Raw genomic sequence first — 25081 nt, forward strand, 5'->3', positions numbered from 1 at the left:
CCCAAGCCATCATCCCCGTACAACGCCTGCGGCGCCCTGCTCCTCCTCCTCAGCATTTAGGTTAGGGACCTCCAACTCCTCCACTACCTGTGAGCCCTCTTGTGCTGCCATCTGCTCCTTTTCCAGCTGCCTCAGGGCTTCCTCCCCATGCTCAATTAAATTGCACATTGCCTGGTCCAGCAGGCAAACCATGGGCACCCACTGACACACAGAGGCCCACTCCTCGCTGACCATCTTCGTTGCCTCCAGGAAGGGACTCACTCAGCACCAGGTACACTTGCCACATCTGTGTCCACTGACTTGCACTGATGATGGGGACTTGCTGGTTGCTGGGGACAGTTTGGTCTAACATGTAGGCCCTAACAGCCAGCCTGTGCTGACACAGCCACTCCAACATGGCCAGAGTAGAATTCCAGCGAATTTGCATATCTATTATCAGGCGGTGTGGCTTGCCATATTGTAAGGTGGACAGGAGTGCAGACGCAGTGGCTGAGCGGCAGAAAAACCGTACCACCTCCCGGGCATCTTGCAGCAGGTCGTTCATCCCCTGGTGGGTGCGCAGGAAGCGCTGCACCACAAGATTCAGCACGTGGGCCAAGCAGGGGATGTGCTGGAGGTTTCCCTGCTGCACTGCGGCCACCAGGTTGGCCCCGATTTCGGCTGCCACATACCCCACTTCCAGGCTTATGGGGGTCAGCCACCTCCGCTCCTGCTTCCTGAGGGCAGCCAGGACGTTGGCGGTGGTAAGCTTCTCCTTCCCCAGGGTCACCAATTTTAGCAGTGCCTGTCAGTGCCGAGGCTTGGCGCTGCCTCTGCCGAGGCGGGCTTGCTTTGCCGGTGTGGAGGGAGTGGGATGAGAGGAGCCTGTTGCATCCCCCCTCAACCCGTGTGGTGGCACCACTAACTGGGCTGCTGCGCTGTTGTCTTCCCTCCCTTCCACTAGTGTCACCCAGTGGGCCGTAAAGGACAGGTAGCGACCGGTCCCAAATCAGCTACTCCACGAGTCCATGGTCACGTGGACCCGCTTGCCCACAGAGTAGTCGAGCGAACAGGCTACGTTTTCCACCACAAACTTGTGGAGTGCTGGGAAGGCGTCCCTGGAAAAATAGTGGCGACTGGAGATTTGCCACTCGGGGATGCCAGATTGGAGCAGTGTCCGCATATCGCTCCCCTCCTGCACCAGGGAGTAGGGAAGGAGCTGTGATGCCATGGCCCGGGTCAGCAAGCCATTTAGTTTGTGGATGCGCCTGTGGCTTGGAGGCAGAGGCTTGGTCAGACCCTGAAAGGTGTCGCTCAGCAGGGTCTGACGACGATGTGATGCAGGGGAGACAGAGGAGAGAGACAACAGGCTGCCAGCCTCAATGTCTGTGTCCTGAGTAGCTCAGGTGGAATAGTGCTTGCGTGCTAGTACTGCTGCTGCGGCGGGGGATTCACGACCCTGAGGGAGGGATGATGCTGCTGCGGTGGTGGGCCTTGTGCTCTCAGCACCCCCTGCTTACAGTGCCTGCCTCCTCTTGAACTCCTCATACTGATGGCAGTGGCAGCTCTTCAGGTGGCCCTGGAGGGATGAGGTACCCATCTTGGACATATCTTGCTCAATTTTTTGCTGCATAACTTCCAGACCGCATATTTTTTGTCCTCGCTTGACACCTCAAAAAAGTTCCATACTGGTGACTTTAATTTACTGTGGCCCTGTACGCTACCGCCAGCAGAGGGTGCAGTGGAACAATCTGTGCTTGGGGGTTGCAAGGTGGTGGTGCCGGCTGAAGCAGTGTCCTGTCTACTTTCTCCATGCCCACTGCTGCACCTGCCCCTGTCTGACATATGGTGATATCCTTGCCTAGGCCTAGGTGACTCGTCATCCTGCTTCGACCATTCTTCCCCGGACTCAGGCTGCACATACGGACGGTCCGCAACATCATCATCGTCATCATATAAACAGGAAGCCGCGTTAGAGACTAGAGAAAGGAACGCACGCTGGAGCGCAGGGAAGGTATGTATCTGTCTGCTGCCTGCCGCTGCCCGGACTCTAATTTAAGCTGGAGGGGAGTGCAGAGGGGAGAGCCCCAAGGTGAGGGAGGGGGGGGGGAACGTCCCCCCTCCCCGCCGAAGTGCAGCATGGCTTTCCCCTCATGCTTCGACCCCTCCAGCCCCCCAAAATGGCCCCGAGCAGGCCCCGGGTGGGTCGGGGGGCCCGCTCAGAAATTCTGCAGGTGGGGCCTAGTTACGCCCCTGATCCTGAGCTTCAGCCATCAATATGTTCCCAGATGCTGGACTGAGGGACAGAGCGCTGTCATCCTGGGAGGGCTGCTGACCACTGGCTGCTGGGGTGGATGTCACAGCAAGCGTGGGGCGTTGGCTGCTGCTGCTGCTGCTTGGAGTGCTGCTCACAGTAGAGGTCTGGGATGCAGTCATGATGTCCATTAATATGTCAGGTTCCATCTGCTCAACCACCACATGGGGACCAAAAGTATTAAAATATTGTGATAACAGCGTCCGCTGACTCGGCCCAGGCTGTGCTGCCCTTTCTGCTGCACCATGACCCCGTACAGCTGGGCGTCCTCTCCCTGGCCGTGGAGTGGTCCCAGAAGTGGCTGAAGCAATGGAACTTCCTTTCCTGACACCCCCACGAACCCTGCCACGAACCCTGCCAGACATTTTGCTAATGAATCACTGCAAAATGAGATTATTAATACCAGTGAGCAGAGTACAACGTAACTGAAGGGTATCACTGGGTAATGAGATGATTAATACCAGTGAGCAGAGTACAAAGTAACTGAAGGTTATCACTGGGTAATGAGATGATTAATACCAGTGAGCAGTGAGCACAGTACAACCTAAGTGAAGGGTATCACTGGGAAATGAGATGATTAATACCAGTGAGCAGTGAGCACAGTACAACCTAAGTGAAGGGTATCACTGGGTAATGAGATGATTAATACCAGTGAGCAGTGAGCACAGTACAACGTAACTGAAGGGTATCACTGGGTAATGAGATGATTAATACCAGTGAGCAGTGAGCACAGTACAACCTAAAGGTGGCCATACACTGGTCGATTTGCCATCAGATTCGACCAACAGATAGATCCCTCTCTGATCGAATCTGATCAGAGAGGGATCGCATGGCCACCTTTACTGCAAACAGATTGTGAATCGATTTCAGCCTGAAACCGGTCTCGATCTGTGGAGCTGCCGCTGCTGCCACCGCTGCTGCCCCCCCCCCCCTCATACATTACCTGTTCCGGCCGGTGCGAGTCCCCTGGTCCCCGCTGTCTTCTTCTCCGCTCCGGGCTCCAGACCGTTCCTGTAGCTACTGAACTTCCTGTCCAGGGGAAGTTTAAACAGTAGCTGCAGCCGGTCCGGAACCCAGCGCGGAAAGAAGACAGCGAGGACCAGGGGACTCGCGCCGGCCGGAACAGGTAATGTATACCCGCTGTATTGCGTCGGTCGTCAGGCATTCGAACGCCGCTATCGACGCACTCCCGACCCGCCGGCGATCGAGAAAAATCTTCCCCATGGACGGATCGACGGGAATCGGCGAGAACGATCGATTTTCGGACGGAAATTGATCGTTCTGTCAGCGGTGTGCGTGGCGATTTCACAGCCAATTCGATCACTGTGATTTATATGCAGGAGAAGAGGGCATAGCCTCCCCTCCTGTGATTGGTTGCTAGGGCCTGGCTGGGGGCCTCTGATTGGCCCAGGGAAGTCACTTCCGCCTACTTCCGCTATTCATGACATAACCACGAGTTCTGCACTGTTTTCACGAGCGTGAATGCGTTCATTCACGGTCTGCCGAAGCGGATTTTAGTGTATGAAAATTGATCCACGGCGACGAATGCCCATGGTGGATAGCCGGAAAATGGTCGTGATCATGACCTCCATCTGAGCATCACTGCTACTGACCTAGAATTCATCTGCATCTGCAGTGACACCCCTAAACCTTTTACTCTCCAGGCAAGCCCTGTCTTGCCCACAATCCTGGTGGATTGGTTCAAGCCTCTCTTGGATTGAGGGGGTTGGAGATTACTGTGTCCCGTCACCAGCTTCAGGGGGCTGCAAGGTTTTCCTTCCCTGAGAAGTCAATCAAAAGGAGGGCAATCCTTGGAAAAAATCTGCTTTCATGTCGTCTATCAAAATCAGTCTGAAGATCTCCTCCAAAGGCATCTAAACAATGTAGGTACAAATTAGGAGCCAAGCAGGGGCGTAGCAATAGGGGGTGCAGAGATTGCGACCGCATCGGGCCCTTAGGCCATAGGGGCCCCGAGGGGCCATCCCACAATTTCAGTATTAGCTCTCTATTGGTCCTGTGCTCATAATAATCACTTCTATAGATGCTTTGAAAAGTGGTAATCATTAACAAACTGTTCTCCATCACCTTCTTGTACCTCTGATACTGTAGTTGCCATTGGCAGGTTTTGGTGCGCCGTATCAATTGTTATGTATAGAGTGCTTGGGAGGGCCCCCTTGTAAAACTTGCATCGGGGCCCACGGCTCCTTAGCTACGCCACTGGTGCCAAGAAGCCTCATGCACACAACTAGATTCCCCAGTATCCATTAAAACCTGTCAAAACAAATTAATGCTTAAAATAGATGGCCTTGAGACTGGTCTTGGATTGCTAAAACAGAATTTGGGAAAGATGAGAGGCAGATAGAGTGAGATGGAACAGCACGGCCCATCTATATATATAATAGAGTAATGCTGCATACACACTTGAGATAAAAGTCTTTGGAAAAGGCAAGATCACAGACCAATTTTACCCCATTCCATGTAGTATGAGAGCCATACTCTACACAGTCTATTCTATGGAGCTGCACTCCCCATCAGATACAAATCTTTGCAAGATGCTGCACACAAAGATGCCCTTACACATTCAAAAGATCATTATCTGCAAAAGATCTCTTCCTGCAATAGATCCATTCCTGCAAAATGCATGCATAGTCTATGAGATCTGCAGATCCTCATACACACCTTGTTTAACAGACTTCATCTGCATATCTGGCAATCATCTGCAGATCTGAAAATCCATCCTGGTGGATCTGATCTGCAGATGATATGCAGATGATTGCCTGCTAAACAAGGTGTGTATGATGATCTGCAGATCTCATAGACTATGAATGCATTTTGAAGGAATGGATCTATTGCAGGAAGAGATCTTTTGCAGATAATGATCTTTTGAATGTGTACGGGCATCTTTGTGTGCAGCATCTTGCAAAGATTTTATCTGATGGGGAGTGCAGCTCCATAGAATAGACTGTGAAGGTATGGCTCTCATACTACATGGAATGGGGTATAATTGGTCTGTGATCTTGCCTTTTCCAGAGACTTTTATCTCAAGTGTGTATGCAGCATAAGTGCCTCAACCTTCGAGCAAGAAGAAGTACTTTGCATGAGAAAATATATGCATGCTCAATCACCAAGTTTTAGGCTTCTTTTCCACGGACTGTTGAGCTGTGTGCTCAGCAAGCAGTTACCAGGCAGCAGCAAGCAGTTACCAGGCAGCAGCAAGCAGTTACCAGGCAGCAGCAAGCAGTTACCAGGCAGCAGTGAGCAGATACCAGGCAGCAACAAGCAGTTTCCAGGCAGCAGCAAGCTGTTACCAGGCAGTAGTGAGCAGTTGTAAGAGTTTGAGAGGCATGTTACTGCCTATCAACTGTCCGTGGAAAAGAGGCCTACCCTAGCAAGTCTGGCTTTGCAAATCTGGCCTAATTGGCTATTCATGAGGCAATGCTCATGCAAATATGCATTTGCTTTTGCATGCCAAACTATGCAGGGTCAAAAAACCAATACTGCAAAGCGGTCGCCCTGCTACATGCCAGTGATGAGCGAAAATGCAAAAATTTGTTTTCGATAAATTTTTACCGAATTTTCGCCTAATTTCGTTTTGACAGGCAAATTTTCCATCTAATTTTTTCACGTTAATTTTCGCCTAAGGCCAGTCATTTTCGCATTACTTGCGTATGATTGCGGACATTTTCCACATAAGGGCATTAGCGCCCGCATTCAGAGAAGTTTCTTGCGCATTATTGCGGGCATTTTTCCGTATAAATGTCCGCATAGATTGAATTTCCATGCGGATTATTGTGGACATTTTTCCGCATAAGGGCATAAGCATCCGCATACAATGAATTTTCGATGCTGGTCGAAAACGCAAATATTTCTGAAGATTTTCGTGAAAATTCGCCAAAAAACGAAAACGGGATTTTCGAGGCGAAAATTCGCAAGCAACACTGCTACATGCTACATTAGCACTATCCAGGAGCGCCACAGGGAGGATTCCCAATGCCCCCCTTTTATACAACCGGGGGGACCACAGGGTCCCAGGCTCTCTCACTGCCTGGGAACCACAGCGACCCCCCGGAGGGGGAGGTGCAGGCGACCCCCCCCAAGCGTGGCCAGCGTCGGGGAGAGCCGTCCACACCCACCTCCCAATATTAAAAACAGGCACTTACCTTAACGTCCATTGCGTTCTGCTACATGCGCATTAACTTGGGGGCACCACATAAGAAAGGAGAGAAGCATGGGTCACCCCAAGCTTTAGAGCTCAGGGCTGGCTCACATACAGCACTCCAGAGGGGGGGGGGGGGAAGACAGGTGAAGACAACTCACTCCAGGGCTCACACCACCGGAGCAAGCCATCCACCACCTGCCTCCAAAGGATACAAACTGCAAAAAATGCTTTCCATGAGAAAATTAATGCGCATGTAGCAGAACGCAATGGACGTTAAGGTAAGTGCCTGTTTTTAATATTGGGAGGTGGGTGCAGACGGCTCTCCCTGGCGCTGGCCACGCTTGGGGGGGTCGCCTGCGGCACCTAGCCTCCCCCTCCGGGGTGCCGCTGTGGTTCCCGCGGTCCCTCCGGTTGTATAAAAAGGGGGCATTGGGAATCCTCCCTGTGGCGCTCCTGGATAGTGCTAATGTAGCATGTAGCAGTGTTGCTTGCGAATTTTCGCCTAAGTCATTTTCGCATCGAAAATCCTGTTTTCGTTTTTTGGCGAATTTTCACGAAAATCTTCAGAAATATTTGTGTTTTTGACCAGCATCGAAAATTCATTGTATGCGGATGCTTATGCCCTTATGCGGAAAAATGTCCACAATAATCCGCATGGAAATATAGACTATGAATGTATTTTGTAGGTACTGATCTTTTGCAGGAACGGATCTTTTGCAGATAATGATCTTTTGAATGTGTACAGCAACTTTGTGTGCAGCATCTTGCAAATATTTCTATCTAATGGGGAGTGCAGCTCAATAGAATAGACTGTGTAGGTGTGGCTCTGATACTACATGGAAGGGGGTAAAATTGGTCTGTGATCTTTCATTTTTCCAAAGACTTTTATCTGATGTGTGTACCCACCTTAAGGCTAATTTCACACCAGGACGTTGCGTTAGAGGGGGCGTTAAGGTCGCATAACGTCCCCCTAACTCAACGCCTGGTGGTGCTGGATCTGGACGTCAGAGTGAGCCGCGTTGTGCAGCTCACTCTGGCGTCAGTGATGCCGTGATGCGCACTCTTGTGCGCATGCGGCATCACGTGGTCCCGCCGGCCAATCGCCGCACAGAGCGGCTGCTCCAGGAAGTAAACACTGCACGTCATAACGTGCAGTGCATATTAATTAGCCATGTGCCTGGCCGCTCTCCGCTCCTCCCCAACATTAGTGAGCATGTGCAAACAGTCTAACGCGGCTCAGCCGCGTCTAAAGTACTGCATGCAGTACGTTGCCTTGTGACGCAGCGTTACAATGTAACGCAACGTCCGCACTGTGAACAGCCCCATTGATTTTTCATTACTGTGCGGTGGGCTGCGTTACAGGCTGCTCTAACGTGCGCCTGTAACGTCCCACTGTGAAACCAGCCTTATTCTTCTTGCTTCAAGGTTGAGGCACGTACTCTATTAGATAGATAGAAGATGCGGCGTATGCTACGACGCGGGACGGCTAGTCTATGGCCTCAATTCACTAAGCTTTATCAAACACTTTATCAAACGTTTGATAATTTACCTCATGGGTAAAAACGAATTTTTAATTCACTAAGGTGTTATATTATGTTATATATTTATTGAACGTTTTATCAATAAAACATTTGATAAATATTTAACACTTTAGTGAATTCAAAATTAGATTTTACACATGAGGTAAATTATCAAACGTTTGATAAAGTGTTTGATAAATCTTAGTGAATTGAGGCCATTATATATAATAGAGTAAGTGCCTCAACCTTCAAACAAGAAGAAGAAGTAGCACCCTGCCCCCAGGGCCGGTCCAAGCAAGAAGAAGGGGCTGGTCCAAGCAAGAAGAAGAAGTAGTGTCATATCAAACCAAGGGCAAAGAGGGATAATTTGCATATTTAGTAGCGGTGCATTGTGGGTAACCACAAATGTTCACTTATAGCTGAATTATTGCAGATTTGCGTCTGTTTTAAGAAGGCAAATTACACCAAGCTTTGATTTTTTTAGTAGAAGGTCTTTTTGGTCCCTTTTATCCCCCTGTACATTCCGAGTGGTTTGGGTCGCCCTGAGCTGCTTGGTTACTTTGTTGTACTGGTCTAAGCCCTATCTCATACAGCCATATCAATCCCTGCTATGTACTGATGAGGACCAAAAGTCTGAAATAGGTTGTCACATGTGGGTTTGATATGACTGTGTAAAATGTAAAGCTATAGGCTTACTATACACCAGTGGATCTGGATGTTTGCTTGGGTTACTAAGGGTGAAATAGAATAATTGGCATATTTAGTAGCGGTGCATTGTGGGTAACCACAAATGTTCACTTATAACTGAATTATTGCAGATTTCCTTCTGTTTTAAAAAGGCAAATTACACCAATACAGTGGGTGGCATTGCAGGAAGTGACAACAGTGGAACACACGCTGGAACACGGAAGAGGTGAGGCATCCCCGCCCACTGCCTTTTACTAATAGTGGCGGCTGCTACTGAGCTTAAGCTGGAGGGGGAGCACACATGAGGGACACAGGTGAGGGGGAGTCCGACCGCCGTCCCCGCCGCTGTGCCCAATACCCCCTTCCTGCCCTCTACCCCCTTATGCGGCGTATGCTACGCCGCGGGTCGGCTAGTATGCAATATATTTTTTTACTTGAGTTTTCTCCTAGGTGACATGTTCACCCCTGCCACAAAATGCCTTTAGAACCAACAGCAAGCAAGACAACACTGAAAATAAATTTGATAGTACTTTTTCACCAACTTTTGGATACTTTTTTTTTAATTGTGAAATGCTGAAAAGTTATTTTTAGCGAAGATGAAAATTATCTCCTAGGATGAAAACTCTTGAGGGGATTGGAACAGCACCTATAAAAAGGAGAAAACGGCGTTCCCAGGCTTGCAGCGTTCCACACCACTGGAGCTCTCACACAGAGAATTCCACTGGAGCAGGCACCACCAATGTAATAATAGCTACTTTATTGATCACATGGGTTAAAAGCAGCAATACAATGACAGGCCGCTGTTTCGAGCATCCATGCATCCACGCTGTTTCGAGCATCCAGTATTGCAGTTTTGACAACTTGACAAAGAGCATGGATGCTCGAAACAGTGGTCTGTCGTTGTATTGCTGCTTTTAACCCATGTGATCAATAAAGTAGCTATTATTACATTGGTGGTGCCTGCTCCAGTGGAATTCTCCTAAGATGAAAAAATGAATTGCATATAGGTTCATGTTACAGCATCAACTTGAATTACTTGACGATAAATCTATCAATGTAGAGTACAGAAATATGAAGAATAACCTCTTAGCAGGCTTATTGGTCTCCTTACAGGCTCTGAAGGGAAAAATACCACAGGCTTTATCAAAAGCGACTAAAAGACCTCCTTCCTGAATCTACTTTTTAATCTTATTTTGTGGTTGGGAGGGTGCACAGGCTTAAAGCTAATCAGGGCCCACCGGCTATGCCTTCATCTTTAAGACACTGAATTTTTGAGACAGAGACAGTATCATATCTGCCTCTAGCAATACTGAGGATATTAAATGTAAATTTCACTGCTGAGACTCAGCACCTTTGATGTTAATTTAACACGCGGAGTGCAAAATGTACAGAGTAGAACATTTTGTATGCTACTCTGTTTCCAGCTACATTAAGGGTACAGGATGGGGAGACTGTGCCCTTTTTTGATAGACCTGATTTGACAATGGCATGGCTGGACTCCCTGCCTGAGTGAAGTTGAAGTATGGTAGTACCTACAAGCAAAATCCTTCCATTTGATCAAGTATTGAATGGTGCCAGCTTATATTCTGGGTAACAGTAACTTTTATGGGTAATATGTCCCCCTGGCTGCAGAAATGCAAAATTGATATTACTGTAATCCTGTGTAACCATCCAATTTTCACAATGTTATTGTATTGTATTGTATTGTAAGAACATTGCAAAAATCAAGCACCTCATCCCCCCAGAAGATCTGCCAACCTTAGTTCACGCCTTCTTTACATTTTGACTGGACTATTGTAAAGCTCTCTACACTGGACTTCCAAACAAGGACTTGTACCACCTACAGCTTATACAGAATACTGCTGCCAGACTGCTAACTAATCAAGGGGACATAATCTGCCTATGGAGGAAAAAGTGTGTGCCATCTATTTAGAAGCAGTAAAGTGTTGTACCGTGTTAGCCATGAGTAAAAGCAAGAAGTTTTGAATCAGGATGATACCATTTATTGGCTAACTTAAGGATGGATAAACAGGGAGCTTTCGACTTATAAAAAGCCTTCGTCGGACTGGTTCCTGACCAAAACTGCATCTATTAAGAAAGGAGTTTTTCACAGTAAGTGCTCTGTCTGCTTTTAAAATGAACCTTAATTGAAAAGAAGAACAAGATTTTCACTTACCTGGGGCTTCAACAAGCCCCCTGCAGCCATCCTGTGCCCACGGCATGTTGAACTGATTCCTCCACTCCCCGGCATGGTTTAGTTTAGTTTCAGCCAACTGATCAGTTGGTGGTCCACTTCGCCTGCGTGGCCCTGGCCACACACATCTTTGTATGCATTCACGTCGACTAATGCATCCTGCGCAGGTGCAGTAAGAGGTTCTCTTACTGCGAAAGGGTAATTATGAAGAGATTTGTGTGAGAGGGTAAAGAGCTAGAACTGGATCCTCTGGGTTACTGGCAGCCAATGACAAGATTGTCAAAGGGTTCAGCAAAAGAGGAGTGGGAGAAGAGGTGGATGAGTTGAATGGCAGATCTCAGTAGGTACTCAAGAAGGCCCAGTCTGTCTAGTAGCCTGCATGGCAGGATATTGCAGTGGTTGAATGGTATTATCTCCTCTTTTGACTGTAGTGGATATCAACATTTTGCATTCTCCTCTGTACTTGAATTTAATGATTCTGAGACATGCCCTGAGGGTTCAAGAAAACATAGCAACCTTTTCCTAGGGTTGGGAGTCACATTAACAGGTGAGCAGATGCTCACCAGAACAATGGGCATAAGGCAGGGCTGTCCAACTCCAGCCCTCAAAGGCTAAGGTCCTGACACATTTTTGGCTAAGCTCAAATTAATTGATTGGACTGAATGAGAAAAGTGTGGTTCATTAAGTAGAACACCCTTCTCAGTTTCTCAGTCCATCCTTAAAACACTGGCATGAATATCACCCTTGAGGACTGGAGCTGAATAACCCTGAAATAAGGAAAGGGATAATTACCTCAGAAAACATAAAATACCCATCTACAATTTTCAGGGCACAGGCTGCTGATACTGAAAAGGAAAAAAAATCTACAGTATATATAGTAAGCATTCTCTATTAAATTCAGTTTTTCTTTTATATAAAGGAAATAACAGGTATACATGGCCCCTGAATAACAAATCTATAGTAAAAACCACAGTCAATTATGAATGGTAAAGTTATGATGTACCTTCAGCTGCTTGCTAATAATGAAATTACTCACATTACGTAAAGCTTTTGTAATAAAGTCCATGGCGATCGGGTCGGATTCATCCGTTCCAGGCATCTCTAGTAATTCCTTCCCACCATGTAATATTTTGCTTGGTAAATAGACCACTATTTGCTTGACAGCTGCGATTTTCCTTTTTGATTCATCAGCCTTGTTTTCATCTTCTTCTTGAGAAGCTGTCAGTGCCTTCAGAACCCTCTGAAATATTGCAAGATTTTAAATTAATATTCCACTTTGAAGTATGATAATTTAGACATCTGTGTTAATGGGTACTTTAAGCCATTAACCCATTCAGGTTCCGTCGTTTTCACGTGAGAAATGTTCACCTCCCATTCATTAGCCTATAACTTTATCACTACTCATCACAATGAACTGATCTATATCTTGTTTTTTCCGCCACAAATTAGGCTTTCTTTGGGGGGTACATTTTGCTAAGAGCCACTTTACTGTAAATGCATTTTAACAGGAAGAATAAGAAAAAACGGAAAAAATCATTTCTCAGTTTTCAGCCATTATAGTTTTAAAATAATACATTTGCCCATATGTCCCGGTTATTACACCGTTAAAATTATGTCCCTATCACAATGTATGGCGACAATATTTTATTTGGAAATAAAGGTGCATTTTTTCCGTTTTGCATCTATCACTATTTACAAGTTTAAAATAAAAAATATATAGAAATATTTCATCTTTACATTGATATTTAAAAAGTTTAGACCCTTAGGTAAATATTTACATGTTTTTTTTTTTTTATTGTAATTGTTTTTTTTTTTATATTAAACATTTTATTTGGGTATTTTTGGGAGGGTGGGATGTAAAGTATAGTTTTATGATGTAATTGTGTGTTGTTTTTAATTTTTTTTTTTATTTTAGTTGTAGTTTTACTTTTTGGCCACAAGATGGCGGCCATGAGTTTGTTTACATGACGTCACTCTAAGCGTAACACACGCTTAGAGTGACGCATCGGGGAGGGAACGGCCAGAAAAAGCACAGCTTCCGAGAGAAGCTGTCGCTTTTTCAGCGGGGGAGAGGAATCAGTGATCGGGCACCATAGCCCGATACATTGATTCCGTGGCTACCGAATCCGCGGCCAGGAGTGCACATGCGCGATCGGCCGCGGGAGCACGCGGTAGTGCGCATGGTTCCTGGACGTAGTTTCTACGTCCAGGAACCAAAATAGGTTAAAAAAAAAGTTTCACTTACCTGAGGCCTCCACCGGCCCCCTGCAGCCGACCTATGCCCTCGCCGTCACGGAACGATCCTCCAGGCCCTCGCAGCGACTCAGTTTTGCTTCTGGTGACTGAGCCAGTCTTTGGCAACTGCGCCTGCTTGGTCTTGTGCATCCTCTATCATGGTCCCGCAGCCGGGAGCATCCTGCGCATGGGCAGTATAAAAAACTCTCATACTGCACATGCATAGGACGGTCGCGGTGGCGGGAGCGTGATCAAGGATGCACATGACCAGGACCACTCAGGCGCAGTGGCCAGTGACTGGCTCAGTCACCAGAAGCCAAACTGAGTCGCTGCGGGGGACCAGAGAATTGTTATGTAATGGCGCGGGCACAGAGCAGCTGCAGGGGGCCGGGAGAAGCCCCAGGTAAGTTAAACTTGTGTTTTCTTTCGACTTTAGGTGCATTTAAGATGTTAGAATGACTTCATGTTTTCACACACAAAACTGATTTACTAGTACACTATCTTTATGAGTTATGCCTCATAATCATTTCCCAACTTTAGGAATACAAGCAAAAAAGTACTAAGTGAAAAAGACAATATCCAAGAGAATGTGGTAATGTACTTATAAATAATTGTGCCTGAATGCATTTTAAATAAGGGCCTAATCAATAATGCAATGTACATCTTTTCTACACTTCTGCTAAAGCAGAGGGATGATTCTGTACACTGTTTCTCCCCAGCAGTGCCACCTGCAGGATCACACTTGCCCTGTTCAGATGCAACTCCATAGGGGAGGGGCTCCCGTTGGCCGCTCGTGCCAACCACTAAGAAGGCCCTAATTGGTGGACGGGGACAGCTGAATTCATCGCCTGTCAGATGCTCATGAAAAAGAGTCCTTGATGATATTTTCAATTACTTCCTGAGTTGTTTTGCTGTTGTGTATTTAGATGATTCCTCTGAATCTGAGTCAACATTAAAGTTGTGTTATAACAATTGCAGGAAAACCACTGATACTTTATGCCTATATCTATTTTCTCTCCTTCTGTTCTTTGCAAGAGTTCAGGTCCACTTTAAGGGAGCCAAGAGACTCACTCCATAGAACTGAGCGCGCCCAGACTGGTGCTGCTGCTCTCTAAGGCTGCTCCAGACATTACATCTTATTTCTGCTACTTTAAACCTCTTAATGGAAAGACTGGACCCAAATTTTAGAGGATTCTAATGCATCACTTCGCCAGCAACACCTACAACCTTTCAGAACACTTGGATTACTTGGGTTGGCAGAGATTTAAGCAGGATTAGATCTTCCTTGGAATCACCCACTGCTGTACACTGCACACCTTCCTTGGAATTGACCTGAGACTTTAAAGACTTTTGGCCTGTTTGTGCCGCCCTCTCTCCATACTGTAACTTTCATCGATTATCTATAGCATCTATGCTCAATAGACTATATTTTTCTATGCTTTATATAATATCTTAAAATTCCTAAAAAAGGGACTGTGTTTTCAAATCCATGCTGTCCATCCATACATCTCTGTGTAAGCACAAATCAGTCTACACAGGCCCTTTGATCTCTGCAGGATACCAAAGCTGGAGCTGAAAAAGTTCACCAAATCCAAATCCAAAAAAGCTTTATTGGCAGGACCAAATACATTTAGCATTGCCAAAACAAAACAAAGCGTTAACATGGGGAGGGGGTTGTGGGAATAAGGGAAGGGTATAGGGGGTTGGGGTATGTAGTCCTTAGGGTGTGGAGGATGTAAGGGACAATATGGGGGACTGAGATATATGGTCCATAGGGGTTATTGGGGGTATACAGTCCATGTGGTATCATGTTCCTCTCAGTTGGTGGCAGGCTGTGACATATCGGGCAGCTATTTGCACGATTGTTTCCTCCTTCCTCAGTAGGATGTAGAGTTTCCTCTCCTCATCTGTGGAGGTAAAATCCTGGATCTGTTCAGAGAGTCTCTGGAAGTTGACAGTCCTCACAGGTGCATATTTGCTGCAGTGTAGCAGGAAGTGGGGCTCATCCTCCAAGACCCCCTGGTCACATTGTCTGCACAGTCTCTCCTCCCGGGCTTCCATGTCTGTGTGTGCCACCCTGTCTCTACCTCCAGGCTGTGGGCATTCAGGCGGTAAAGGCTCAGGGTCTGACTGTCTTTGTGGTGGTGTAGCCTCTCCAGATATGGAGCCATTGTGTACTCCATCTGTAGTGATTGGTAGACAGTGAGTTTCTGGGAGTTCTTTATGTCACTTCTCCATTTCTCTATGTATCGTTCCTTGCAGCTTTCTATAGTTCCTTTTATTTGGGCTTTTGTCAGCCTGTGTTGGTGGTCTTGGCTTAGCTGGCTGCTGATGCTGAGAGTGGGTGGTATGGACTTGCCACCCTGGCTCAGTGAGGCTTTATGGTGGTAAGTGCTGGGGTTGCTGCTCTGTATATGCGCCCAATATGAGAGTGCCCTCTGCTGAATAATCAACCATAGTGGAAATCTGCCTAGCTCTGCCCGGCAGGCTGAGTTCGAAGTTCTGCGATGGGCTTTCAGAAGATACTTGCAGAACTCTAGATGGAAGATTTCTGTTGGGCTGGAGGCCCATTTTGATTGGTCAGGGTAGGTGGCCGCACTGGCCGGGCCCCATACCTCACTGCTATAGAGCAGGATTGGGGTGATGATGCTGTCAAATATTTTTACCCACACTCTCACTGGTGGTTTTAGGCGGTAAAGCTGTCTTCTGATGGCATAAAATGTTCTGCAGGCTTTTTCTTTCAGGGCCTTTACCGCTGGTTTAAAGCTCCCTGATTGGTTGATCTCCAGCCTCAGGTAGGTGTAGCTGTTGGTGGACACCAGTGGGGAGCCATTTAATATAAATGAGGAGGTAGGGGTTTTATTTCCATTCTTCCTCTGGAACACCATCACTTTTGTCTTCTTTGGGTTGATAGGTAGTGCCCAATGCCCATGTGGTGCAGAAACTCTCCAATACTGCCAGGCAATCCTGTAGTCATTTCTCTGTTGAAGAGAGCAGCACAAGATCATCGGCATACAGCAGGAACTTCACCTCACTGTCATGCAGGAGGAGGCCTGGTGTTGGGGAGGATTCCAGGGCTAAAGCCAGTTGGTTAACGTATATGTTAAAGAGTGTTGGGCTCAGACTGCAGCCCTGCCTGACTCCTCGACCCTGCTGGAAGAAGGCGCTTCTCTTCCCATCCACTTTCACACTGCATTGATTCTCAGTATATGAACTCTTGACCTCATAGGTTCTTCCTCCTATTCCGCTCTCTAGGAGTTTTATGAAAAGGCCTGGGTGCCACACAGAGTCAAACGCCTTGTTAAAATCCACAAAGCAAGCGTGTATTATGCCACGTGAGCTGTGGACATGGGTCTTGATGAGGCTGTGCAGTGTGTAGATGTGGTCGGTTGTGCGGTGGTTTGGCATGAACCTGGCTTGGCTTGGATAGATTCCCCGCTCGATCCCCGCCGGCGGACAATAGCGGGGAATCGAGCGGCTGATGAGCACCAGCGGGGACGAGCGGGAATCGATCCGCGCGCACGCGTGGACGAGCGGGGATGCGCCAGCGGCTCGATCTGGCGCATAATTGCATCCGTGTATGCCCAGCATTAGAGATGGTCATATATATGCATATAGTTCTGTGTTGGTTCAGAATTATGTAAATTGTGTATGCAAATTTATGAAGCTTGAAAATGGACCAACCAAATTCCACCAAGATTTAATTTGATTAGCCCACTTTTAAGCTGCATAAACATAGAGCCCAAATTATAATGGTCATATAAGCTGCTGGTGTATTATATAACCTCCACCATGACCACCCCCTTTCCCCCAACTTTAAGGTTAGTCCAAGGTTCCTCCTTATGTCCTGGATATACTGTAAAAAGAAGTTTGGCCTCCAGGGAGCTCAGTCAGTTTTTAATGCTGTTTGACAACAGAGCTTCATGAAGAAAGCCTGCAAACTACCTACAAAATGTAAACTGTTATCATGGCTTTAAGGAAGCTCGATAAGCCTAGAAAACCAGGACTAGCTGCAAGCTGAACTGTAAAGTCCTCTGAAAATGATCTAATTAACATGTATTAATACATCAGAGGGCAATATGGCGGATGAGCTTTTTGTCCCTAGTCCTTCTCAAAGGACTAGAGGACATGATCTGCGCATGGAGGAAAAACGTTTTAGCCATTTATTTAGGAAAGGGTTCTTTACAGTAAGAGTGATTAAGATGTGGAATGCATTGCCACAGGAAGTCGTTATGGCAAACTCTATACCTGCATTTAAAGGGGGCTTAGATGCTTTCCTTGTTTTGAATGACATCCATGGCTACAATTACTAGGAAATGCCTAATGATGTTGATCCAGGGATTTTATCTGATTGCCATCTGGAGTCGGGAAGGAATTTTTCCCTTTTGGGGCTAATTGGACCATGCCTTGTAGGGTTTTTTTCACCTTCCTCTGGATCAACAGGGATATGTGAGGGGGCGGGCTGGAGATGTACTTTGTACTGGTTGAACTCGATGGACGTATGTCTTTTTTCAACCAAAATAACTATGTAACTATGTAACTATGATCCTCACTCCTCCATTCAATTTGGTCGTTCATTAAAACGTACATCAGTGGTACAGCAAGAGCTGATCTGTTTGTGAACTGAAAAGTATACAGTAAGCTAAGAATTTCAAAAACAGCTCAGAGGACAACAGGGGGATGAGTATACTCAGATATGACAACAGGGGTGTCACAAGAACCCTAATGGCTGACCGCACTCAGCCTTCTAAACGGTGCCAGCGCACGGATCGTGCGAACTCTGGTCGCAGTCAATGCGCAGGAACCGTTAAGAATTGGCCGCGGACAACTCAGAAGGGAGCCTGTGAGACACGGGTGATTACAACTTCACTTACTGGTTCAGAGTAAACTGCCACCACCGCGGTTATCATGGGACCGTGGAGCCCACTAACTGACTGACTAATCCTGCGAATAAAACGGTTAAACACACGTTATTCTGTCTAGCCAACAACAAACAAACAGTAGCGTATCTTCAGAGACCCGGGATCAGTTCTGTGTGTGCTGATAAGCAGGGTAGCGGAAAGTGAATGACTTGGAGAAAGTCGTTTATTCACGCAATATAAATAATTAATATATACAGACAATTATTAAAAATCACAATTATTAAGACAGTAATAGCCAGTATGAAAAATAAAAGAAGGGAGAAAAATACTTCGTTCCTGGAAAGATGTCCTTATTGTGGGAAGAATCATAAAGTTCTTGGTTTCAAAGTCCAGAGTTCAGAGTTCAGACCAGGTGGATGCCAGCATATCCTCAAGCTGGCATCTGATGAGTGCAAGATGGTTCAGTGTGGAGGACACTGAGTTTGGGTCCTCAGCCATTCTTATGCCCCTGCTTCAGTAGGAGGGAGTGAGGGCGGGGAGCCATACACCCCCTTCAAAGATGAGATGAGCCCTCCCCTTGTACTGGGGCTAGAAATCATATCTACCCATATATGGGCTCTATCTCACAGAACCGTACAGGTCAGGGCAGATTTATTAACATTTTCAGGTCTGTCTCGATTTACCCAGCGCCCTGATACCAGACATGAGGGGTGGGACCCCTGCGGTATCATCAGGGCACTTTGAAACTGCCTAGCTGGCAGTCCTTACCTCCGAAGGTTCTGAAACTTCCTCAGAACCAGCACCGGGGCTCATGCTACACTTCCCCCATGTTTGGTGAAGCGGCCATCTCAGGAACCCCAGAAATATTACAGATCTGGGAAGTTATGGATTATGCCATGAGACTGAGGTTGTGTTCTAGCTGCTAACAGCTGACTTTTCCTTTGATCTTTAGCAGAGAGCAGAGTGTCCAGACCTCCCGTGGATTCGTAGCCTGCTTGGCTGCACCTAGGTATCCTTTGGTTAATTAACATCTCCATGAGATCAGCTAAGTGTCACCTGGTTCCCAGAGCCAAAAGGGAAATTGGGCCTTCCACAGGGAATATGTCCAAGCTAATTAACACCTTCCCCCCAGGCTGTCATTTCAGCTAAGACAGATTTCCCAGCTGTTCCTAAGCAGAGGGATACTGCACATCAGATCTTGGTTTTATTGATCTGAGGCGCAATCGATGCAGGAATCGAGTGCGATCGTTCTTTTCTTCACGGGCGGTTCCAGGACGCGCCTGCGTCCCCGCAATCGTCCGTGACAGCCCTCCCCCTTGTCCGTGGCTTAGCCACTCATCCGCAAGATGTGTGGCGGCGCCGCTAACCTGGCTGACGGGCCTCGAGTTGCCGGTACGGCGGGAAAACCTATTGGAGCCTGTGGCTCGGTTCCCCTGGACCGGTCGCGGTCTGCTACCCTCAGGGTTGACCCAACATGGACCGTTCTGGACAGGGCGTTTGCGCCACTGCAGTCGGACGTGGTGTCTGCCGGGACTGCTGACAACGGGCAGTGGGTTGGTTAGGTCAACAGCCAGCCCACGCAGGGTTCCCCTGCTGAGTGGCTGTGGACCTAAGGGAACCCCGCGGGAATCCCTGGACCTTCCCAGCTCCTGACAGACGGCACATGCCCTGCAGTAGTGTGCTACATCCCTGTTCATCCGGGGCCAATGAAACTGTTTACGAATACCGGCGAGTGTCTTGCGGACACCCGAGTGCCCTGTCAGAGGATTACCATGTGCGGATTTCAGCACATGTCCCCTGAACGCACTCGGGACCACAAGCCACTTGGTATCCGCGTGGGATCTACCTGTAGGGGGCTGTACAGACTCACTGTACAGTCTCCCACCTTCCCAGTACACCTTGAAAGCAGCCTCGTCTGCGAGGGGCTCAGCGGCTTGCTGCCTGAGCACCTCCAGGCTTGGGTCACTTTGTAGTGCGGCTGAGAATATGGCGCTGTCAGTTTCAGCCAACTGGCTCATGTCACACGAGGCCAGCGGCTGAAAGGTCTCATCCCTGCGGTCAGAGGAGGGGGAGGAGGCCGGGACCCCCTCCACCTGTTCTGAGCTCGGGTTCTGAGCAGTGCAGCTGCGCGGTACTGCTAGCACAGGTACACTGTCAGAATGGCACAGACGGACATTACTCAAATCATCATTGCATGCAGTAATGACATTGACAGGTATAGACATTTTTTCATTACAGACAGGTTGTACAGTAAACTCAGGTACAGCTACAGCATCATCACAACAGACAGTCTGTACATCAAACTCAGGTGCCTTTGAAGCAGGCACTATTGAACCTGGTACCCTTGAACTGGGCACATTCAACCCACCTCCCCCTGGTGCTCCCCCAAGTGTATAAAGTACCCGGTGGTGGGTGGAGAGTCCGTCTCCTTCCGTGAGCGACAAGGCGGTCGTGGCAGGTACTTGTCCAGGTCAGTGTCCATCAGCTTTTGTAACGCCTGCTGCATTAGCGGATCAGTACAAACGGACAGTCCAGTACTGGCCGGTTCCAGGCGAGTACTTTCAGAAACTCTGGGATTGGGGTCCACACTGACATTCTCCGGCGTAACTGTTGATGCAGGGCCCTCAGGATGCACAACCTCTGTACGGTCAGGAGTCTCAGTCTCTGGTTCCCCTCGATTGTCAGATGGGCTGGTATCCACTTCAGCGGACACTCCCGGCTCCCGCAGTTGCTGGGTATCCCATTGAAACAATTCCGTTACCAGGTCCTGTTGTTTCTTGCGGCCGACATCAATGCCTCTCTCTTGGCAAAATTTTGCAGGTCCGCCAGGCCCATTTTCTTGTAGTTCCCGGACATTTCCATGCCAAATAAAATAAAACTTTTGGGGAGGAGTACTGGCTACACAGTCTCTCTGTATATATAAAAAATATATTGCCTTCCAGCTACACCAACGAATTAGTTCGTTTCTCGATAGCGCTAGCGCTATCGCAGATACTTTCAGCACAACACAGGTCCCAACCGCTGCCTACCACTGTCACAGGAGCCCTCAGTGGCCGACCGCACTCAGCCTTCTAAACGGTGCCAGCGCACGGATCGTGCGAACTCTGGTCGCAGTCAATGCGCAGGAACCGTTAAGAATTGGCCGCGGACAACTCAGAAGGGAGCCTGTGAGACACGGGTGATTACAACTTCACTTACTGGTTCAGAGTAAACTGCCACCACCGCGGTTATCATGGGACCGTGGAGCCCACTAACTGACTGACTAATCCTGCGAATAAAACGGTTAAACACACGTTATTCTGTCTAGCCAACAACAAACAAACAGTAGCGTATCTTCAGAGACCCGGGATCAGTTCTGTGTGTGCTGATAAGCAGGGTAGCGGAAAGTGAATGACTTGGAGAAAGTCGTTTATTCACGCAATATAAATAATTAATATATACAGACAATTATTAAAAATCACAATTATTAAGACAGTAATAGCCAGTATGAAAAATAAAAGAAGGGAGAAAAATACTTAGTTCCTGGAAATATGTCCTTATTGTGGGAAGAATCATAAAGTTTTTGGTTTCAAAGTCCAGAGTTCAGAGTTCAGACCAGGTGGATGCCAGCATATCCTCAAGCTGGCATCTGATGAGTGCAAGATGATTCGGTGTGGAGGACACTGAGTTTGGGTCCTCAGCCATTCTTATGCCCCTGCTTCAGTAGGAGGGAGTGAGGGCGGGGAGCCATACACCCCCTTCAAAGATGAGATGAGCCCTCCCCTTGTACTGGGGCTAGAAATCATATCTACCCATATATGGGCTCTATCTCACAGAACCGTACAGGTCAGGGCAGATTTATTAACATTTTCAGGTCTGTCTCAATTTACCCAGCGCCCTGATACCAGACATGAGGGGTGGGACCCCTGCGGTATCATCAGGGCACTTTGAAACTGCCTAGCTGGCAGTCCTTACCTCCGAAGGTTCTGAAACTTCCTCAGAACCAGCACCGGGGCTCATGCTACACTTCCCCCATGTTTGGTGAAGCGGCCATTTCAGGAACCCCAGAAATATTACAGATCTGGGAAGTTATGGATTATGCCATGAGACTGAGGTTGTGTTCTAGCTGCTAACAGCTGACTTTTCCTTTGATCTTTAGCAGAGAGCAGAGTGTCCAGACCTCCCGTGGATTCGTAGCCTGCTTGGCTGCACCTAGGTATCCTTTGGTTAATTAACATCTCCATGAGATCAGCTAAGTGTCACCTGGTTCCCAGAGCCAAAAGGGAAATTGGGCCTTCCACAGGGAATATGTCCAAGCTAATTAACATCTTCCCCCCAGGCTGTCATTTCAGCTAAGACAGATTTCCCAGCTGTTCCTAAGCAGAGGGATACTGCACATCAGATCTTGGTTTTATTGATCTGAGGCGCAATCGATGCAGGAATCGAGTGCGATCGTTCTTTTCTTCACGGGCGGTTCCAGGACGCGCCTGCGTCCCCGCAATCGTCCGTGACAAGGGGTATTACTATGTATTCTTCAAACATCAAAATAACACAGGATACAACCAATACAGGATATTAATTTAATGCTAATATGTCTCAGAGTAGTTATCTCACCTGCAAAGCAAGACGATCTTGTGTAGGATTTTCACCTTTTCCGATATATAATTCTGTTGTTCCAACAAATGATAAAGCCTCTTCAGAAAGTTCTATATCAGTAAAACTGTCAAACGAGTTCTGAAAATTTTACATACAAGCACAATTCATTACAACACTTAATTTCTACATATAAAATATGACATTAGCACATGATTCAGCTCTGTTAGGGCAGCTCCAGGCAAAAAACTAAACACAAATCTGAGACTTCTCAGCTGTTATTGTTGTACCTGCTAAAAGAATGTGTTGAAAAATCCACGTACAATCAGTTCAGATGGCCTGAGCAAGGTCCAGACCCACATAAGAGTTTTCAGGCTGATCCAAGTCACTTTTTCTCCTAGGAGATAATTTTTCATCTTATTATGTTTAAAATACGGTAACTTTTTGGGACTTAAAGGGACTCCGAGCAGTGCAGAAACTATGGAAAGATGCACATCATTTTAAACCTCTCTTTCTCCTCTTTCCAATGATATATAAACCGCCACCCTACGCCTTTTAGTTTTCGCTATTTTCGTGATTGAAATTGCCGCGGCCGCGATTTCGAAAATAGAGAAAATTAAAAGGCGTAGGGCAACGATGTAGGTGTCGTCAGAAAGAGGAGAAAGAGAGCTTTAAAATGATATCCATCAAGCCATAGTTATATTGTATTACACAGGGCGACTTTTTGTCAAAGTCAGCAGCTGCATTCAGCAGACTGGAGCTGCTGACACTGGGGAAAGTGTCGTCCTGTGTAATACAATATAACTATGGCTTGATGGATATCATTTTAAAGCTCTCTTTCTCCTCTTTCTGATGACTACTAAATCATTGCCCTATACCTTTTAGTTTTCTCTATTTTCGCGATCGAAATCGCGGTTGCGGCAATTTCAATCGCGAAAATAGCGAAAACTAAAAGACGTAGGGCAGCGGTTTATATATCATTGGAAAGAGGAGAAAGAGAGCTTTAAAATGATATGCATCTTTCCATAGTTTCTGCACTGCTCGGAGTCCCTTTAAAATTCTCCAGTGACTGTGAGTGGCATCAGCCGCTGGATCACTCCCACTGCACCAAGACTCCAGCTCTGCCCATCACTGGGACGGCACCTACTCCTCGTACACCAAGTGGAGAAACTCTACATGCTGCATGTACGAACATGGATGTCTGACCGGCCATTAACCGTGTTCTGCAGGAGGGCCTGTGGGTGAGCATCCAGATATGAACTGTGTACCACCTTGCTTGCCAACTGTTTGCTTTAACCCTGCATAATCTGGAGCGACCATTGTTACTGGCTGCCTCACTGCTGAGTACCTTGTGATCATGGCCAGATTTACCATAAGGCACTGTAGGCACATGTCTTCAGGCGCCTGATGATGGAAAGGTGGCTCACTCCCCTCCCCAAGCGCCTCCCTCCCTCCTTCCCTATGCAGAGTCTTGATGGGTGTAAATTAGAGGTTACTCACCCAGCTCTCAGCATTCCACTGACCAGTTCTCCCTTCAGTCAGGGGCATCTCTAGCTACCTAATACTTGGGGGCACCTCAAGCTACTTAATACTGAGAATAGCTCTGGCTACCTAATACTAAGGTGCACCTGTAGCTACCTCTGATAGGCAAGGGAAGTAAGGGAGAAGTGACAGCTGGGACAGACAGCATAATTGCTTTGCAGTTTGGTGGGGGTTTGTAGGTTTATGGAGGGCAAAGTCTAAGGTGCCAGGACTTCTGTGCCTATAGGCTCCTGTGATGTAAATCCGGGCCTGCTTGTGATATATGAGGACTTTGAGCAGGAGATTGAAGCTATGGACTGTTGAACCTTTTCACTTGTTGCTATTCTCAACTTGGATGTTTCTATAAGTCTAAGCCGTGTCCCAAGCCGGCCGAGTGGCTCTATGCTTCATTGCTCAGTTTGCTATTTGCTCTCCTTTGTGAATTGGATTAGATCTGTATGATGCTGGACTCTGCCATACAGCGGAGCATAACCTTGGGATCTGTGTGACTAACTAACACGCTACTTTACTGCTTTACCATGCCATCCATTGACTAACCTATCTCATGTTAAATATGATCTAATCTGTATATGATATACCAGCGGCTGCTGTTGCATGGACTTGCCATCTAGGTCCTGCAGGGCCATTGAATTGATATAGGTTGCAACCTTGTGTTAAAGGGACATTTTTTAGCTATTTGCTTCACTTCGACAAGGCCTTACAATTATAAGATCATTATTGGTTATGCAATTAGGTGTGCCTGTTCTGGTGTGGATGAGGGGTCTCCCTGTTAGGGAGGAAGCAGGGTCTGTGTGCTGTAGGGACAAAGATTAGAGCATATGGTTGCGCATTTTTGTTTTTAAAATGTCTTATTGGTAAATAAAATGTATACAGTTTTTTTTTTATTAATATTGCTTTTGTGGATTATTGGTGTGCACCATCCACTATTGACTTTATCTTTCCTAGTTGGTCCTTTGCTTAAAATTCTCCAGAACCCAGTCTGATCCATAAGAGCCCAACTTGTAGTTCACAAGACTG

The 25081-nt window shown here is 47.2% G+C and overlaps 1 protein-coding gene across 1 annotated transcript in view; it reads right to left on the reverse strand.

The window, feature by feature from the left end:
- The window catches only part of LOC137557929 (uncharacterized), a 259888-nt gene that overhangs the window by 123917 nt on the left and 110890 nt on the right, over positions 1-25081 (reverse strand). The window contains exons 9-10 of the mRNA XM_068271708.1: positions 22544-22663; positions 11890-12093 (exon numbers count right to left, since the gene is read on the reverse strand). Coding sequence (XP_068127809.1) covers positions 11890-12093; positions 22544-22663 — 324 coding nt within the window. The remainder of the gene's footprint in view (positions 1-11889; positions 12094-22543; positions 22664-25081) is intronic.

This window comes from Hyperolius riggenbachi, chromosome 1 (assembly GCF_040937935.1).
Source record: "Hyperolius riggenbachi isolate aHypRig1 chromosome 1, aHypRig1.pri, whole genome shotgun sequence".
In the NCBI taxonomy this organism is placed as follows: domain Eukaryota; kingdom Metazoa; phylum Chordata; class Amphibia; order Anura; family Hyperoliidae; genus Hyperolius; species Hyperolius riggenbachi.